The sequence below is a fragment of the Tupaia chinensis genome, unplaced genomic scaffold, assembly GCF_000334495.1.
Source record: "Tupaia chinensis unplaced genomic scaffold, TupChi_1.0 Scaffold000606_1, whole genome shotgun sequence".
NCBI lineage: Eukaryota > Metazoa > Chordata > Mammalia > Scandentia > Tupaiidae > Tupaia > Tupaia belangeri.
In genome coordinates this window covers 813,262-830,794 of record NW_006160124.1, presented here as the reverse complement: position 1 = coordinate 830,794, position 17,533 = coordinate 813,262, and the positions used below count along the sequence as shown (strand labels likewise).

Below are 17,533 nucleotides of genomic sequence, written 5' to 3'. Positions count from 1 at the left end.
CTCACAGCTGTTAGAAGGAACCAATTCTGCCACACTTCGATTTCTGCTAGAATTGTGAGAGAATACATCTGTATTATTTTAAGCCACTCTATGTTACTGTTACAACAGTCCTAGAGAAACAATACAATGAGAGTAGACAGTAAGAGTGTGCTTACCTTAGGGGACAAGGAAGGGAAGAGTGAGACGAGAACAAGAGCATCTGTAAGGTTGGGGGTTTTGTTTGTTTGTTTTAGAGGTTTTTGCTATAGGGCCTGTGCGCTCACCAGAAAGACAGAGAGAGACAGAGAGACAAAAAGCAAGTAATCACCACCACCACCCCCCAGGGGGATGGCCATGCCACAATCCCTTTTCCTCCATTCTCCTCTCGAGATCTTGGGTACACACACACAAGTGCCTGGGGTGAGTTTAAGCCACCAGGTCCAGGACTCGAACCACATAAAACCAAGTGAATTATCTGCAATGGAGAAATGATTAACAGTGAGTGGAGATCAGTGAGATTACAATGATAAACTGCATAAAACCAAGTGTCCAGCAACAGCCATTATGCCAACTGCTAGTCCCAGAGCACCTATAATGTCATTAACAGCCATAGTACCTGTGTGTGTTCACTTGTGATAATTCACTTGGTTTATAGTTTTGGGTATATATTATATTTCAGTAAAGCACTTTTAAAAATCTAAATATGTAGAACAGATAAGGAAAAAAGTAGTATAGTATGTAATGAGGTGGGCAGGAGCAGGGGGGGAAAAGGATAGAAAAAGATGTGATGGTCACATTAAAGAGTCCCTAATCAAAGATTTAGTGACTATTGTGAGATTTCCAGATAAAATAAATCAGGGTAAGCCCTGAGCCTAACCCCTGAACTGGGGGGAGGGGGGTAGAGAAGATTGTAATCTCACTGATTTCCACTCACTGTTAATCTTTTCTCCATGTCCTGTCTCCCTCTTCATCATTCTTTGTCTAAGTATAGACAGATTCTTGCTTTTGGAGTTGTCTTGAGTGCTGAAAACTCCAGCAATAATATGTAGAATCTAGATATGAAAACCAGTAGAATCTATAATAAAGCATGAGCCATGCTAACTTCCAGGGAAAGTAGAGAATCCTTTCAGAATTCCTAATACCCTAAAGAAAACAATGCTCTTTCAATATCTTTTCTCATTCACTTTCACTTTGAGCCTGAGGTACTTACTCACTGGGCTTTGCCTCATGTGTGACTGAGCAGCTAAGACATTCAAGTAATGTTTTGTCCCAGCTGCTTCGCTCAGTTGGTAACTGTGAGAAATGCTTCAGCAATTTGGTTCCTAATCAGTACATAATTTGGCAAATTAATTACTGACAGCCAGGAATTCATTCTTATTCTTTTCTATCTTCTTGCCATGTGGTGTTTATAAAAGCTTTTGTTTGTTCTAACAGAAGGATTTTCGTTTCTTCACCTCTGGACCTCGAACGTGGTCTTTCAAGAGAGATACCATTTTCTGTCTCCTCACCTATGCTTTTATTCCAATTTATCAAATTAGTTCACGGGAACTTTGGTGAGGTCCTGGTTGTAAAACTGGAGCTGCTACTAGCTTTTGCAATCTTCATTAGTATTTATGAGCATGAACCCAGACAGTGGAGGTAATATTCCTATTACTGAAGGCCTGTTAAAATACGCATTATTGTCTTACTTAATTGGACTTCTGTCTGAGAGGAAAAAATAAAAAACCAATTTAATTTTCTCCTGCCATTGACCTATGATATTTTTAAGGGAAAAATTTTCTTCATCTCCACCAAATGGGTCCTAGGAGGGCTAGTCACCTTGGTGTTAAACCTTTCAAATAAATCCATTTGAAACTGAGGTCAGAGCTAATTGAATAATGAACCAAACTCAGAAACCATTCTCCTGACCTGAAACCAGACCAGGCTCCCTTAAAAAATGAGGACCTGATTTGGAGGCACTAGCATGCGGAAAAGCTTGACATTCGATTTAGGAGAAAGTCCTAAGTCTAAAAATTCTGCCGTCTATCTGTTTGTCCTTTTTCCCCCTTTCTGTTTAGGTTCTTTCATGTTATAGCAACACGAGTGGAAGGCAAAGTGATTTATTTTTCCATTTCAAACAGTGCTGGCTCCCTTGGTGAGACTCAACTTGAGAGACAGCAGAGTTCCAAGAGTTTCCTCACTCTAAAGAGCTATATAACCAATTGTTGGAAAACCATGATTCCGGTTCACTGGGCTTTATTTCCTTAGTGAGTCATTTGATTTAGAGGCGACCCTAAATGCATCAGAAAGGCAACAGAATCAATACAATAGGGCTTTGCGCTGTCCTTCCTCTTGAAGTCATTGTGACAGCAACTCACAGCTTGCTTTCCTTACTTTCCTTACTTTTCTCCACACTTCGCAGGCCAGGAATGGGTGTGAAATAGGAAAAATTTGAAAGAAGTAGCTCAACTTTTTCTTGCAAGTTCTTCCTTTTTCTCCCCCTCATTCTAGTATAGACACTCTCTCTCCTCTCTCTCTCTCCTCCTCTGTCCCTCTATGGTCAAATTAAAATACATAAAAATAAATAGATAAATAAATAAAGTTAAATAAAATCATTCTTTTTAAAAAAAGAATTGCTTCAGTATTAGTTCCCTAATTTATTTACTTCACAACCTGTTTTGCCTGACCTTGCTCAATGATTCTTTATACCATTTTCTTTCTTTTTATCAAAATAGTACATGTACATAAGTTTTATGTGAACGTGACAAACTGATGAAGAAATAACCAAAACCTCTTGCCTTGCCCTTCCCCAAGCATGGTCCACGCCAGGTAGCTGTTTATTTTGACTCAATGATAACGTCCTCTCTCTATTTTGTCCTTTTCTCTTCCTGGAACACCTGTTGGTTGAATGTTGAAATTCCACAGGGACTCTCTTCCTGCTTTATCTTCTACTATTATCCCAGCAGTTTGGTTAGAAATTGAGAGGTTTCCCAAGTTTATCTTTCTTTCATTTCCAAAAGCTAATTCCTCTTCTTAGAAAATTCCTTTTTAAGAATATCCAGTACTGGGACAGTAAGTGACATAGAAGTTAAAGCACTGGACTCCCACATGGTGGTCTGCAGTTGGAGTCCTGACCCAGCAGTTTGAAACCCACACCAGGCACAGGTGCATGCATGCCCAAAATCCCTAGAGGAGAATGGAGAAGTGATTATAGCATAGCCATCCCCCCAGGGTGAGATTTTTCACTCGCCCCCATCTCTCCTGAAACCACACGCACCCCCTCCACAAAACACACACCCACCAAAGAAAAAAAAAAAAAAAAAAAAAAAAAACACCCTCTAAAAAGAAAAAAAAGAAAGAAGAATATCTGATATTTATTTCATAAATGCAGTATCTTCACTTAACCCTTTGAGTATATTGATATATTAAAGTTTAATGCCTTTGTCTTTTGCTTCCTGCATTGTCTGTTTTGCCCAAGTTTCTTTTTCTGGTTGTTTCAGTCTCACTCTTTCAGTTCAGAAGTTTACTCAAATATTCAAAAGTCTGGTGATCCTACATTGTTGATTTATGTTTTCCTTTTTATTATTTGTGAGTAGTTAATACATTTACATACTTCATAATGCAAAATGTGGAACATTTTTATCTTTGCCACCCATCTGCTTATTTTCCATCTCTTGCTCGCAGGTAACCACTATTCAAGGCTATCCATCCAGAGTGCTTCATGCACATAGAATTATCAGATCGACTGTCATGGTATCACAGTGTTTGTGTTCAAATAACCTGTATTCTACTTAACAAAAGCTCCAAAAGTGCAAGAGTAGTGGTGCTTGCAATTCGGATATGCCAAAGAGAAGCTGTAAAGTGCTTTTTTACGTGAAAAGGTGAAAGTTCTCAAATTAATAAGGAAAGAAAAATATGGCTGAGGTTGCTCAGAAACAAAGACCTGATTTTCAGGCACTTAAGTGAGGAGAGGCTTTAAATAGTCAGAGGTCGTAAGTCTTTAAAAATTCTGCCACCTTTCTGGTTGTTTCCCTCCTTTTTGTTTAGTTTTTTTCATGTTCTAGAAGCACCAGTGATATGGTAATATTATTAGCTCACATGGCAACAATATTACCAGTAACATTCACAAGATCAGAACACACAAAATAATTAGTTTTATTATATGTTAAATACATTAATTTAAAGAAATTTTATATTTGACAATAGCTGTGGAAAACAGTGAACTATTTAAATATATAAAATACATTCCTTTGTAAATATTTTCCAGAAATTATTTAATAACATCAACTAAACATCAGTAAAGATTGGTTGCCTACTTGAGACTAACAAAATGAATAACACATCTCAGGTTCTTGCACATTATATAAAATGTGTTAAAATATTCAGTATTTTATTTGTAAAATATGAAAGGAGTTCTCAAAATTTTTAATGAATTTTTTCTAAGCATAGAATAAAGAAATTTAGTTTTATGTGATATAATAATTCTGATATTGAGGAACCATCAGGTGACATCACAGTTGGGGCACTGGACTCCCACATGGTTGGTCCTGGTTCGAGTCCCAGACCAGGAGGTTTGAAAATCATGCCAAGCATGTATGCATGTGTTCCCAAAATCCCAGGAGGAGAATAGAGAAGGGATTGCAGTGTTGCCATCACCCCCTAGTGAGAAAGATGTCCCTCAAACTGTCTGTCTTTCCTTCCGGTGAGCACATGCACACTGTGACAAAAATCTCAGGGGAAATAAAAAGAATGCTGATATTGATTCTTACACCTAAAAGTATAGTAATAATGCTTCAATTCCTGTGTTCACTTGTCCAAACAGTTAATAAAACATAGTACAAACCTGTAGTAGTTATAAAAAAGACAGTGCACTGTGGAAAGAGCTCAAGACAAAAGACAAGTATCAAAGGAATTGAGTTTCATGGGATTTAATGTATGACAAATGTTATAATCAGTGGAAAATTATTTTTTTAAAATTTCATTTTATTTATTATTTTTTAGATTTTGTGCACTCACCATAGAGAGAAAAGGAGAACGAGAGAGAAAGTGAGAAAGCAAGCCATCAGGTCTAAGACTTGAACCACAGTTGACCATGTGGGTGTCCAACACCTTAACCACCATGCCATCTGCTGGCCTGAAAACTATTTAATATTGTTATATTACTTTATCATTTTTATTTGCATTATAAATTACTTGAAACTATCCCAGTCTTGCAGCCTTGAAGAAAGTTACTACGTGTACAGATAGTACAAAGACAAAATACACATATGTAAATGTCTTCTAATATTTTGAAATACATATTTTTAAGTTAAAATATTATTATGTAATAATATGTTTCAGTATGTGTACTATATTTATATTTATTATGGTATTTAGTATTTAGTTTAAGTTAAATTATTAGTCATTTGAGAAAAAAAGTGAAATGAAATCCTACCTCCACTGAACACTGAAGTAAATCTGAAGTGTATTAAAATTTTAACACAAAAGAAAATCAGGGATGGCTCTGTAGCATAGGAGTTCAGTGCTGTGTAAGTGGGAGTAAATCCCACATGTTGACCATGGTTGAACTTCCTGTCCTGGAGCCTTGAAAAGTATGCCAGGAACATTTGCATGCTTGCCCAAAATTCTGACAGAATGGAGAGATGAAAGAAAAAGGATTGCAGCATCACCATGCTCCATTGGAGGTTGCTCTCTCTTTCTCTCTCTGTCTCTCTCTCTCTCTCTGGCAAGCACAAGCATCCCTTGGCAATAAAATATAATAACAAATAAAAGTAACAGAAAACTTTTAGATGAATATTTTAATATATTTACAGTAGGGAAGCATTTTCTGAGCTGATACATAAGCTAGCAGTTACAAGGAAGAGATTGACAGAATCAGTTACCTAAGAGTTCAAAAATCCATTTGGGAAAAAATAGAATAAATAAAGTTAAAAGAGAAGAATATTTTAAATGTAGATGACAAAGGCTAATATCTTCAATCCACACAGAGCTCTTACATATTAAGAAAAGCATTAACACTTTTATTTTCCAAAGAAAATAAGTGATGAGTGTAATAACCAAGAGTTCACAAAATACGTATTATTTTTTAAATATTAAAATATAACCAGCATCCCTAAAAGCCAAAGGACCACAAATTAAAATTATACCATATTTTTATAGTGATTAAAAGGATCAGTAATACCTGAGGTTGGTAAGATTGGGAAGAATGGGCATGTATGTCAATATTCATGGGAATGTGAATGGGTAAAAACCTTGTCTCTGTAGCTAAATTTGTAAAGAACATCAACTTTGACCCAGAAATTTTACTTCTATGAATTTTCTTTAAGGGAATAATGAGATAATGATATTTATAAAGGCAAAACCTTGAAAGTAATTTAAATGGTAAGTTACATAAATACTCAGGCATTTTGGTATTTATACACATTAGTGTGTAGCTATTGAAAATAAAGTATTAGGTTATAAAGAAAGTCTCGATATATTGTTCTGTTTTTCTATGCAAAAGTTCATCATGACTTTCTCAATGACTCAGTATACATTAATTTAAAGAGAACTATAAATAAATACTATGCTTATTCATGGAAATGAATGGGATAGAGGAATAAGGTTCTGGTTGAGTCAGAAGTAGAGTTTGGGCCCAGTCATGGTGGTGTAAACCAGAGGTTAATGCTACACAATGGCTGAGGCCTCATGGGAAACCCAGTTTGGTTCCTGGCCCAACCTAAACAGGTAGGCACAGTGACATGCTCCTGTGATCCTAGCTGGCTGGGGCAGGAAGGATCAAAATGTGGTGAGACCCTGTCAAAAAGACTTCTCTCTCTCTTTCTTCCTCCCACATGTCTGTGCTCTCTCTCTCGCTCTCTCGCTCTCGCTCTCGCTCTTGCTCTCACTCTTGCTCTCTCATGAAAAAGATAGAAAAAGTAGGGTTTGGATAAAGCAGTAGGAACTGAATAATATCTACCTCTCTCCATCTTCACCCTCCCTGCCACCAAGAACATATCATATCTCAGCTTTATGAACACTTCTTTTTTTCATGAAGTTGTTTTATCTTTTTATTCTTATCATTGTCATCAACGTCACTATCGCTAACATTTATGGTATAACATTTACTGTGAACCAGGCACTGTGCTTGGTATGTTACGTGGCTTATCTCATCAAGTCTTCAAAATAACTCTTATTCCCAATTTGCTAATTAGGAAAGAGTCAGAAAGTTTATCTTGTTCAAGAACATAGTTATTAAAGATAGAGATGGGAATTACACACAGTATATCTCCTTTACATTCTTGCTCCTTGCACGGAATGAATGCTGCTGACATGGAAGCCCTCACAGTCAGCACATTTTCAAGATAGAAGGAACCTAGGTTCTTGACTTATCATGTGGAGGAGAGACACCCACCAGCCAAGACCTTCAACCTTAGTCTTGAGTGAGAAATTAACTTCCACTTTGTTAGAGCCATTAAACAGTTTCAGTCCTAACTAACAACATAGGCAAGCCTACTCTAATAGATCTGGTTTGTCTATGCAATCTATAGACATCAGCAGCATTCTTCTAGGTCCACGGCATGAGCAAAGACTGGCATCATGAAGTAGTAAACAGTAGAGTAGAATTGGTGGCATAAAAATGGGCCATCACAGATTCACAGACTCTGCCTGATGCCAAATCTTTATTCAAGCTTCAGTCACACCATGATCACCATAAAAGAGCAAGCATCTGTAGTGAGAGGTGCAGGTTAAATAAGAAGTTGAAAACACTGAGAATGTAAGGCCTTTCCTTAAGTCTTTCTAAGTTGTTCTCTTGAGCTCTACTTTTCTTTTTTATTTTTAAGAGAGATTTTGCTATACTGTGCATGTGCTTGCCAGAAAGATAGAGACAGACAGAGAGACAGAAAGCAAGAAATCAACCCTCAGGGGAGGTGGCCACGCCACAATCCCTTCTCCTCTCGGGATCTTGGAGACACACATAAATGCGCCCGGCGTGAGTTTAAGTCACCAGTCTGAGACTCAAACTGCGGTCGATTATCTGGGAGTCCAGAGTTGTAACCATTACGCCATCTGCTGGTCCCAAGTGAAGTATTTCTAAAACACTTAGTAAATGCAAACTAGGATGTGATAAGAATAAATTGTACTAGAGAACCTTTAAAAAAAAAGGGTGAACGTCCAGGTTGTGACACAGCGGTGATGCAACTGGACTTGCATGGGTAAGATATTGCATTTGTGGGACTAGCAGATGGCGCAATGGTTACATCGCTGAACTCCCACATAGTCGACCACTGTTTGGGTCATGGAGCACTTTGAGTCCTGGCCCCAGCTGCTTAAATCTTACTTTGGGCCATGTGCGTTCATGCCCAAAATCCCAAGAGGAGAATGGAGGAGAATGGATTGCGGCATGGCCATCCTCTCTGGGGGTGTGATTTCTCATTTTCCATCTCTGTCTCTGTCTGTCTGGCAATTTCACACATTCAGTAGCAAAAAAAAAAAAAAATCCTGAGTTTGTGTTCCCAAATGTCCCTGAGCACACTGGGCACACATATGTGTGCTCATGATCTAGTCCAGCCGAGACTGCGGGTGAATCACACATAAGGACTCTGTTAGGAGTGTCTCTCTGTCTTATGGAAGAAATAAATAAGCTTTAAAAAGGTGGGGGGCCGTGTTGAGTGCCAGCAGACATTGGGAAAACACACATGATGAGCAGCAACTGCAGAGAGGAAACACAGATGCTCAGAGAGCTGCCGCTCTTAGGGACTTGCAGATAGGAGAGAAACATGCCTTCAAGATACCCAGCTACGCGTTTATGCAGATAGCGGTATGCTATACAGGGACACGCGTGCATATGTAGTCAGAACAAATACCCTCCAAAACTTTAGGGTTGAAGGATTATGGATGGGTTTTCAATTTTTTTCTTTCTGAATCATCACAGGTGATTAAGAGAAACATATCAGGTGTTTGAGAAATTCAAATAAAATTTTCATTTTTGAAGGAGGAAAAATATTATCAACTTTATATTTTCATGAGAATATTTAAGACAGGAACCATTTTGATGGCTGTACATAAGTAGCTACGTAATACAAATGAGACATGAAGGTTTGTGCAGTCCCTATTGAGAAATCTTTCAAGAAAAAGAGTATTTACACACACAGAGAATACGACTACACTGTGCCAATTCCCCTGTAGAAAATAAGCTCCCTCAAAGGCAGCACAGTATCGTACGCCTGATTACCAGTGGCACTTGGCACCCGCTGGATACTGTTAAGTAAATGAATTTATGAATGTGTGAGTATTCTAGGAGCTTTGATGTGTAACTTTCAATGGTAACCTATAAATTATTTCAGCCTTTGAATCCCCATTCCCTGTTATTTCTGTTTTGCTAAGTGTATGACAAAGAAATTGACTGATCACACATTAGACTCCTAAACAAGTGTTCTTTCTTTTTCTTTCACTTTCTGTATCACAGCTCCATTCAACCCAAATAAAGGCGCAGATAGCATTGTCAAGTTTGACACTTTCGGCGATGGAATGGGGCGATACAACGTGTTCAATTTCCAGTACGTGGGTGGAAAGTACGCCTATTTGAAGGTTGGTCACTGGGCAGAAACCTTATCACTGGATGTCGACTCAATTCACTGGTCCCGGAACTCAGTCCCCACCTCCCAGTGCAGCGACCCTTGTGCCCCCAATGAAATGAAGAACATGCAACCAGGGGATGTCTGCTGCTGGATCTGCATCCCCTGCGAGGCCTATGAATACCTAGCTGATGAGTTTACCTGTGTGGATTGTGGGCCTGGGCAGTGGCCTACTGCAGACCTAACTGGATGCTTCGATCTTCCTGAGGACTATATCAAGTGGGAAGACGCGTGGGCCATTGGCCCCGTCACCATTGCCTGCCTGGGTTTCATGTGTACATGTGTGGTTATAACAGTTTTTATCAAGCACAACAATACCCCTTTGGTCAAAGCATCAGGCAGGGAACTCTGCTACATCTTGTTATTTGGGGTTGGCCTGTCGTATTCCATGACATTCTTCTTCATTGCTAAGCCGTCTCCAGTCATCTGTACTTTGCGCCGACTTGGACTGGGGACTTCCTTCGCTATCTGTTACTCAGCCCTGCTGACCAAGACAAACTGCATCGCCCGTATTTTTGATGGGGTCAAGAATGGCGCTCAGAGGCCAAAATTTATCAGCCCTGGTTCGCAGGTCTTCATCTGCCTGGGTCTGATACTGGTGCAAATTGTGGTGGTGTCTGTCTGGCTCATCCTGGAGACGCCAGGCACCAGGAGGTACACTCTTCCAGAGAAGAGGGAAACGGTCATCTTAAAATGCAATGTCAAAGATTCCAGCATGTTGATCTCTCTCACCTATGATGTGATCCTGGTGATCCTATGTACTGTGTATGCCTTCAAAACGCGGAAGTGCCCAGAAAATTTCAACGAAGCCAAGTTCATAGGTTTTACCATGTACACCACATGCATCATCTGGTTGGCCTTCCTCCCCATATTTTATGTGACATCGAGTGACTACAGAGTAAGTCTTTGATTTTCTTTTTATTGTGCCGATGTTTTGTAGTGTTCTATTCAAAATAGCCACCTTTTATTTCTTCTCAACAATGAATTGGATAATTACAAATGCCATGATGAACCTCCATATTATATGTAGAAATTAATTTAGTATGTTCTAAATGCATTTAGTTAGTACCTATCATGTACAGAGCACTGTACTAGGCACAGAGAAGAAAATAAATAAATGGCATGGTGGCTTAAGTTATTTATAATCTAGTAGGAGAGAAAAAGTAATATACACACACCAAAAATTTATTTTATTTTATGTATTTATTTATTATGGTGATTTTTAAATTTGATGTAGGGAACATGCATTCACCAGAGAAAGATGAGAGAGATGAGAGAGGGAGGGAAAGTGAGAAAGCAAAGTCCAGGATTCAAACTGAGGTTGGTCATATAGGAGTCCAGTTCTTTAACCACTATGCCACATGCTAAGTCCCCCAGAAAACGTTTAATTTAAATTTTAAAAATGATTAATAGGAGAATAAGACTTAAATCACTAAGTACCTGATGAGACTATTTCAAATTATATACTTGAGATTTTGGCTACCATCGATTGATCTATAAATTAACTTTTGCAACATTAACCCAGGATCAGTTTAAAGATCTCAAAACTAATATCTAAAAACTTTGTCTCATGCTTCATCACTTCTCTAAAGCAGATTGAAATACAATTTTATTTGTTATTTTTCTACAATTGTGTATATATGTATATATAAATGTGTGTGTGTGTGTGTGTGTGTGTGTGTGTGTAGGTATTGGGTCATCAGAAAATTCCTAATGCATTTTTGCATAGAAAAACATGGAAAAATACATGTCTTTTCTGACAACTATATACACACACACACACACATTTTCTTTGAACTAGTTAAAAATGTACTGTATATATCCAAGTAACCTAGTTAAGTCATTACTCACACTCTTAGTAATATATCATCAAATTTCTGGACTTCAATGTAAGTCCTTCTGAGAGAAACTTCTTAATTTATCAAATTGTTAAAATCATTCATAGTCTATTTTGGCACTTACAATTCTAATTTTAGTATCTTATAATGAGTTAGTATAAGAAAATTTTATTTGCAGACCATTGGTTTTTCTTCTCTATATTTCCTAAGCCATCACAAAGTTTTCCAGTGCCATAATGGTTTCCCTCTCACACCATGATTTTACAAAATGAAGTGCTCCATAGTTTGTAAAAGTCCTCAAATCTGTTTACCAACCATTTCTGCATTGTCCAAATCCAGAAAATTATAGCCTAAAAACAAAGACAAAGCACATATAAAATTTCAGATATGAGGAATAAGTTCACGTGCTCCATTCTACAACACGGTCACTGTTGAGGACTTCAAAATTGCTGAGAGTAGATTTGAAGTGTTCTCACTATAAGCAAATACTATGAATGTGAATGAATATACCTGTTAATTAGCTCAATTCAGCCTTCCCACAATGTACTTATTTCAAAACATGATGTACACAATAAAAAGTTTTTACACACTTTTTGTCAATTAAAATCAACTTTAAAAAGTTTAAAAGATAACAATTTGAGGCTGACTCCATAGCCTCAAATTGTTATCTTTTAAACTTTTTTAAATTGATTTTTAAATTTTGATTAAAGCCTGATTAAGAGAGCCGAGTACTCCATGGCTGACCGTGTCATTCAAATTCCAGTCCTGGCAGCTTGAAACACATGCTAGGCATATGAGTAATCATGTTCCAGATCCTGACAGGATGACGACATGGAGGAGAAGGAATTGTATCATGACCACACTACAATAGGGTGTACTTTCTCCATCTCTTTCTGTTGCATGCACATACACATGTGAGTGTAAAGCCCTTTGACAATTGAAAAAAAAAAAGTTAAAAAAAAATCTATTTCATGGAATAAGGAGATTGTCAAAGCTTATTATATCTAGTCTATTTAAATTATTCACAATGATGTGACTGAAATACTCAGGCATTTTGAGGTGACATATTAAAACATTTGAAAATCTTTAAGAGGTAACATCAGAACTGCATCAGCAGAATTAAAGGGCAGAGTATATGAACCACAAGGGAGTTCGAACTTTTATAGTTTAGGGATTCAGATGGAGAACTATACAGTAGTTAAGGCATTTTTAATGCCCCATCTCTTTTGTCTTTATATACACATTCACTCCCATAAATCTATAGGGGTTTTTTTTGTTTCTTTTTTTAAGTTCTTAGGAAAATGCCCTTTGCAGTCATGCTAGGGAACGATAAAACAGTGAAAATGGTCATTGTTGTTGTCCTGGATGTATGATTCAAAACTATTCATTCTTAAAAAGAGCTAGCAACAAAAACGAACAAACAAATTAGAGCAGAAAATACTATGTCCAGTATATAAAAATAACTATAAACATGTGATTTTATTGAATCAATTAGCATTTATTTCTAAGACACTAAGCAGTGACTTTTTCCTTTACATATTAGCAGTATAACACAGCAACTGACTGAATGGAATTAACTGAAGATTCCAGAGTTCTCATCACATGGCAGAAGGCATATAGGACAGAAGTGATGGTATTGAGTTGTTTTTGATTTTTTTTTTTTAAAGAGAGGTTTTTGCCTTACGGCATGCACACTCACTGGGGGGAGAGAGAGACAGTAAGAGGGGAAGTGAGAAATCACCCACTAGGGGGGAAGACCATGTTGCAATCCTCTCTCCTCCATTCTCCTCCCAGGATCTTGGGCACGCATGCACACACACCCAGTGTGATTTTCAATCTATCGGGTGTGGGGCTCAAACAGTGGTTGGTCATATGAGTGTCCAGTGATGTAACTGCTATACCAACTGCTGGTCCCAGGAATTGAGTTTTTTTCATTTGTTTGTTTGTTTGTTTGTTTGTTTTTAAGAACGCATTCTAATAAAGGTATTTGGGACCAGCAGATGGCATAATGGCTACGTACTGGACTCCCATGTCGCTGACTACGGTTCGAGTCCCGAACCCCATGGCTTAAATTCATGCTGGGCGCATGTGCATGTGTGACCAAGATCCTGAGAGGAGAATGGAGGAGAAGGGATTGCAGCATTGCCATTCCCCCTTGGGGGTGATTTCTCACTGTCTTTCTGGCAAGTGCAAACACCCTATAGCAAAAACCTCCCCGTCCCCCACAAAAAAAAAAAAGAGAGAGTACATTCTAATTAAGGTATCCAACTACACAAAAAGCATCAGGACTCACTTGCTGCTTACAAAAAATGCAAGAAAAAAAATGCAAGTTCTAAGTTTACAAAAGAAATAAGAAAGATAGGCTGAACCCATCAACACAGCTGTTTTCAAATTTGGCTGCATATTGAATCAGCTAAGTAGCATTCTAAAGATATCAATATCTGAGACACAGCCTAGAAGTTCTGATTGAATTAGCCTGGTCTGTGGCCTGGACATCAGGATTTTTCAAAGGTCCCTGAGATGACTAATTTGTAGCCAAGACTGAAAACCACTGCCCTAATGAATCACAGGATCTTCTTGCCCCACAGATATGTTTAATTTGGCCTATCTTAAAAAGTTTTGGGAACCAGCAGTTAGCATAATGGCTATGTCGCTGGACTCCCACGTAGTCGACCGCGGTTCGTGTCCCGGACCCGGTGGCTTAAAACTCACGCCGGGCGCGTGTGCATGCATGCCCAAGATCCCGAGAGGAGAATGGAGGAGAAGGGATTGCGGCGTGGCCATCCCCCCTGGTGGGTGATTTCTCGCTTTCTGTCTCTATGTCTCTCTCTGTCTGGCGAGCGCACGCACCCTACAGTGAAAATCTCTTAAAAAAAAAAAAAAAGAAAAAAAAGTTTTCAAACCCCAAAAAAAGTTAGAACACTGAGAAATTGTACATAAATATCTCTATTTTTGGCTTTTCTTAACAAAGTAAAACACATAGCCCAAGTTCCAAAATAATTAGCAGGAGATAAGTAGTAAGTACCCTTCAAAACAGAGTACTCTCACTCCTGTTGCCCACACCCCACAACCAATTTGTGAACCAGGCTCCCTTCACTCACAAATCTTCATGGACTCCATATGCATTTTGAGCTTGAGTACCCTGTTCTAGAAATTTCAAGACAGAGATTAAAATTTTCCCAGAAGGAAACAGTGTGGTTCAGCCAGAATGAACAGCATAAGAAAAGATTCCAGTAACTTGAGGGCAGCTGGAAAGAATTTGGGCTTCAAACAGGTAACAGGGCTTATAGACTAAGTACTTTGCTGCTCATTGTGAGTTATACATAAATATGGAGCACTGCTTCAGTCTTCAGAAAGTTTGTATCTCAGCTTGGTGTGAGATAGAGGGTCAAATATGAGGAATCAGGATTAACACAGAATAGCTTATAATTAAATTGGCGATATAAACTAAGTGCTTATGAGCTTCAAAAGAAAAGATCAGTACAAGTTTGGTCTTTCCAAAAATATTTCTGGAAGACATGGGATTTTTACCTTGTAAAAGTAGCAACTGCAATTAACATACACAGAGAATATAGGCAATATTCCTGCGACAGATGGGAACAGACCAACCCAAAGGCAGTCTTAATAGTCTTAAATGGAAAATGGGCTGGAGATGGTGGAGTGGTGGAGGGCATTTAGTGAGAAATTAATGGGAACTGGCAATTTGGCCAGATTATATCAGGCAAGGCTATTTATTCAGATAATGTTTAAGGGTTCTAAGGTTTTGATTTCTGGAGTGTTTGTGTTTTGTTTTGTTTTTCACATTATTATCTTTCTCATTTTCTTTATTTTTTCCCCAAAAAATAGACATGGTAAAAGGAAAAGACGGAACTAATCCTTCCTAATTAACTTCCTCTGTCAGATACTTTACACATATGAATTCACTTATCCTCATTAACCCCCTGGAAAGCAAATTTTATTATCCATCAAATACATGAATAAAAAGATGCAAGATAATTTATTTCTTAGGTGGCACACTCAAGAAATAGTAGGACAAGTTTTTCTAATCCAAATTCATGCCCATGCCCTTCATACTGTACCACAAATTTATCTATCTTTTACTTAAAGGATGGATTTGAAAGAGTCTATAGCAAGCAAGAACTTGATCAAGAATCAAAATATCAAGGGATATTTAAGAAATTATCCAAGATTTCTGTTGTATCACAACTTTACTTTCCCTTATAGTTTGAGTCAAACACTGAGCTGTTGAGGATCCAATACATAGCTTAAATTGTGTAAATAAAAACTAGGCTATGTTTGGATAAGAAGTTATTCATAAAGGAATTTATTAATAGTAATTATCCACAATAGGAATTCATTAATAGTAATTACCGGGGCCAGCACATGGCATGATGGTTATATCACTGGACTCCCACATAGTTGACCACAGTTCAGGTACTAGACCCAGCAGCTTAAAACTCATGCCAGGCACATGTATGTGCATGCCCAAAATCCCAAGAGGAGAACAGAGCAAAAATGGTTGTGGCGTGGCCACACCCCACTGGGAGGTGATTTCTCACTGTCTGTCTCTCTGGTGAGCACATGCGACCTATTATGAAAGTCTCTCTCTAAAAAAAAAAAAAAAAGTAATTACTGAGTGTTTTGTTCATTCATGTCTTCCAAAAAATATGTGAGCATTCGTTTTAAGCCTTGGAGATACAACTATCCACATAGACAAGTCTTTCCTTTCTTGTAACTTACAGTCTAGTGGAGAGCAAGGGAAGGATAGGGATGGAGAGTAAATAATGAATGAATGAAAATGTAGGCTAACTCATGCAGTGGTAAGTGCTATGACAGAATTTTAAATTTTTTTCTTGAAAAGAGGGTTACTGCAGTGCATCTCAAACTTTAATGTATCTACAAATCACCTGGGGATCTCATTGAAATAATGATTCTGATTCAGTGAGAAAGGATGTGTCCTAAGAACACAGATTTCTAGGAAGCTTCCAGGGAATGGAGATGCTACTAGTCAAAGGAATATATTGGGCCGTTGGAAAAGTTGTGACATATTTTCCATAGCAAAGCAAAAAAAAATACATTCTGACTTTTCTGACAACCCAATACTTTGAGTGACAATATTCTGGATTGCCATTGGAGTTGGGGCAGAGAAAGCTGTTTTTATAGTTGGTAGAGATTTTGGAAGTGACTTCAGAATTTTGACAAGATTGAAATACTTACAAAGAATTATTTTTAGGTTTTATTTTATATAGAAAAGGGAACAATAGATTTTTAGGCAGAGAATATTATGATCTTATATTTTAGGGGAGAAAAAGAAGCTGTTACAAGGATGTTTGTGTGACAGAAAAGGCAGGAATGAAGAGATTGGTAGACCACAGTGGTAGGTGGTGGAAGTTCCAGTCAGAGCCTCTGGCAGCTCAATAGAATGTTAACAATAGAAATGACTAGAAATAGTGACAGAACTTGTCAAGAATTGTGGAAGATTTGTACCCTCTCTGCAATCTAGCAGGTTACCCTGCCACAGTTTCAGGGATGCTGGCAAAAGACATGAGACTCCCGACTCAGAGACAAAGGACATTGTTACTTACAGTCATAGCAGTAGCCAGGGTGTCAGCATTGTGTAGACTACCCTAGTTCCTGTTTCTACCTGGCATTACAAAGTGGCAAAGTGACACTTTCATAAACAGAGATCAAGGCAGGATCAGGATTTTTCTTTTGGTCTTAGGATAGAATATACCATGGCACAGCACTGTTCCTGTCTTTGTTTGAAATGCTGATATTGTATTCATTATAGGCTTTAGCATTAACTTTGATTTTTAAAAAAATTCTGCATTGGGACTAGCAGAGTTGCATAATGGTTATATCACTGGTTATATCCCACATAACCAAATGCAGTTCAAGTCCCAGACCCAACAGCTTCAAACTCACACCGGGCTCATGCGTGCATGTGTGTGTGCGTGCATGCCCAAAATCCAGAGAAGAGAATGGAGGAGAAAGGATTTAGGCCTGTCCATCCCCCTGGGGGGGGGTGATCTCTCACTTTCTGTCTTTCTTTCTCTGCCTCTCCAGTGAGCACACACACCCTATAGTAAAAATCTCTCTCTAAAAAAATTATAAATAAAT

At 38.1% G+C, this 17,533-nt stretch overlaps 1 protein-coding gene across 1 annotated transcript in view; it reads left to right on the top strand.

Moving 5' to 3' along the window:
* The window catches only part of GRM3 (glutamate metabotropic receptor 3), a 277,783-nt gene that overhangs the window by 234,534 nt on the left and 25,716 nt on the right, over nucleotides 1-17,533 (top strand). The window contains exon 4 of the mRNA XM_006158745.2: nucleotides 9,407-10,473. Coding sequence (XP_006158807.1) covers nucleotides 9,407-10,473 — 1,067 coding nt within the window. The remainder of the gene's footprint in view (nucleotides 1-9,406; nucleotides 10,474-17,533) is intronic.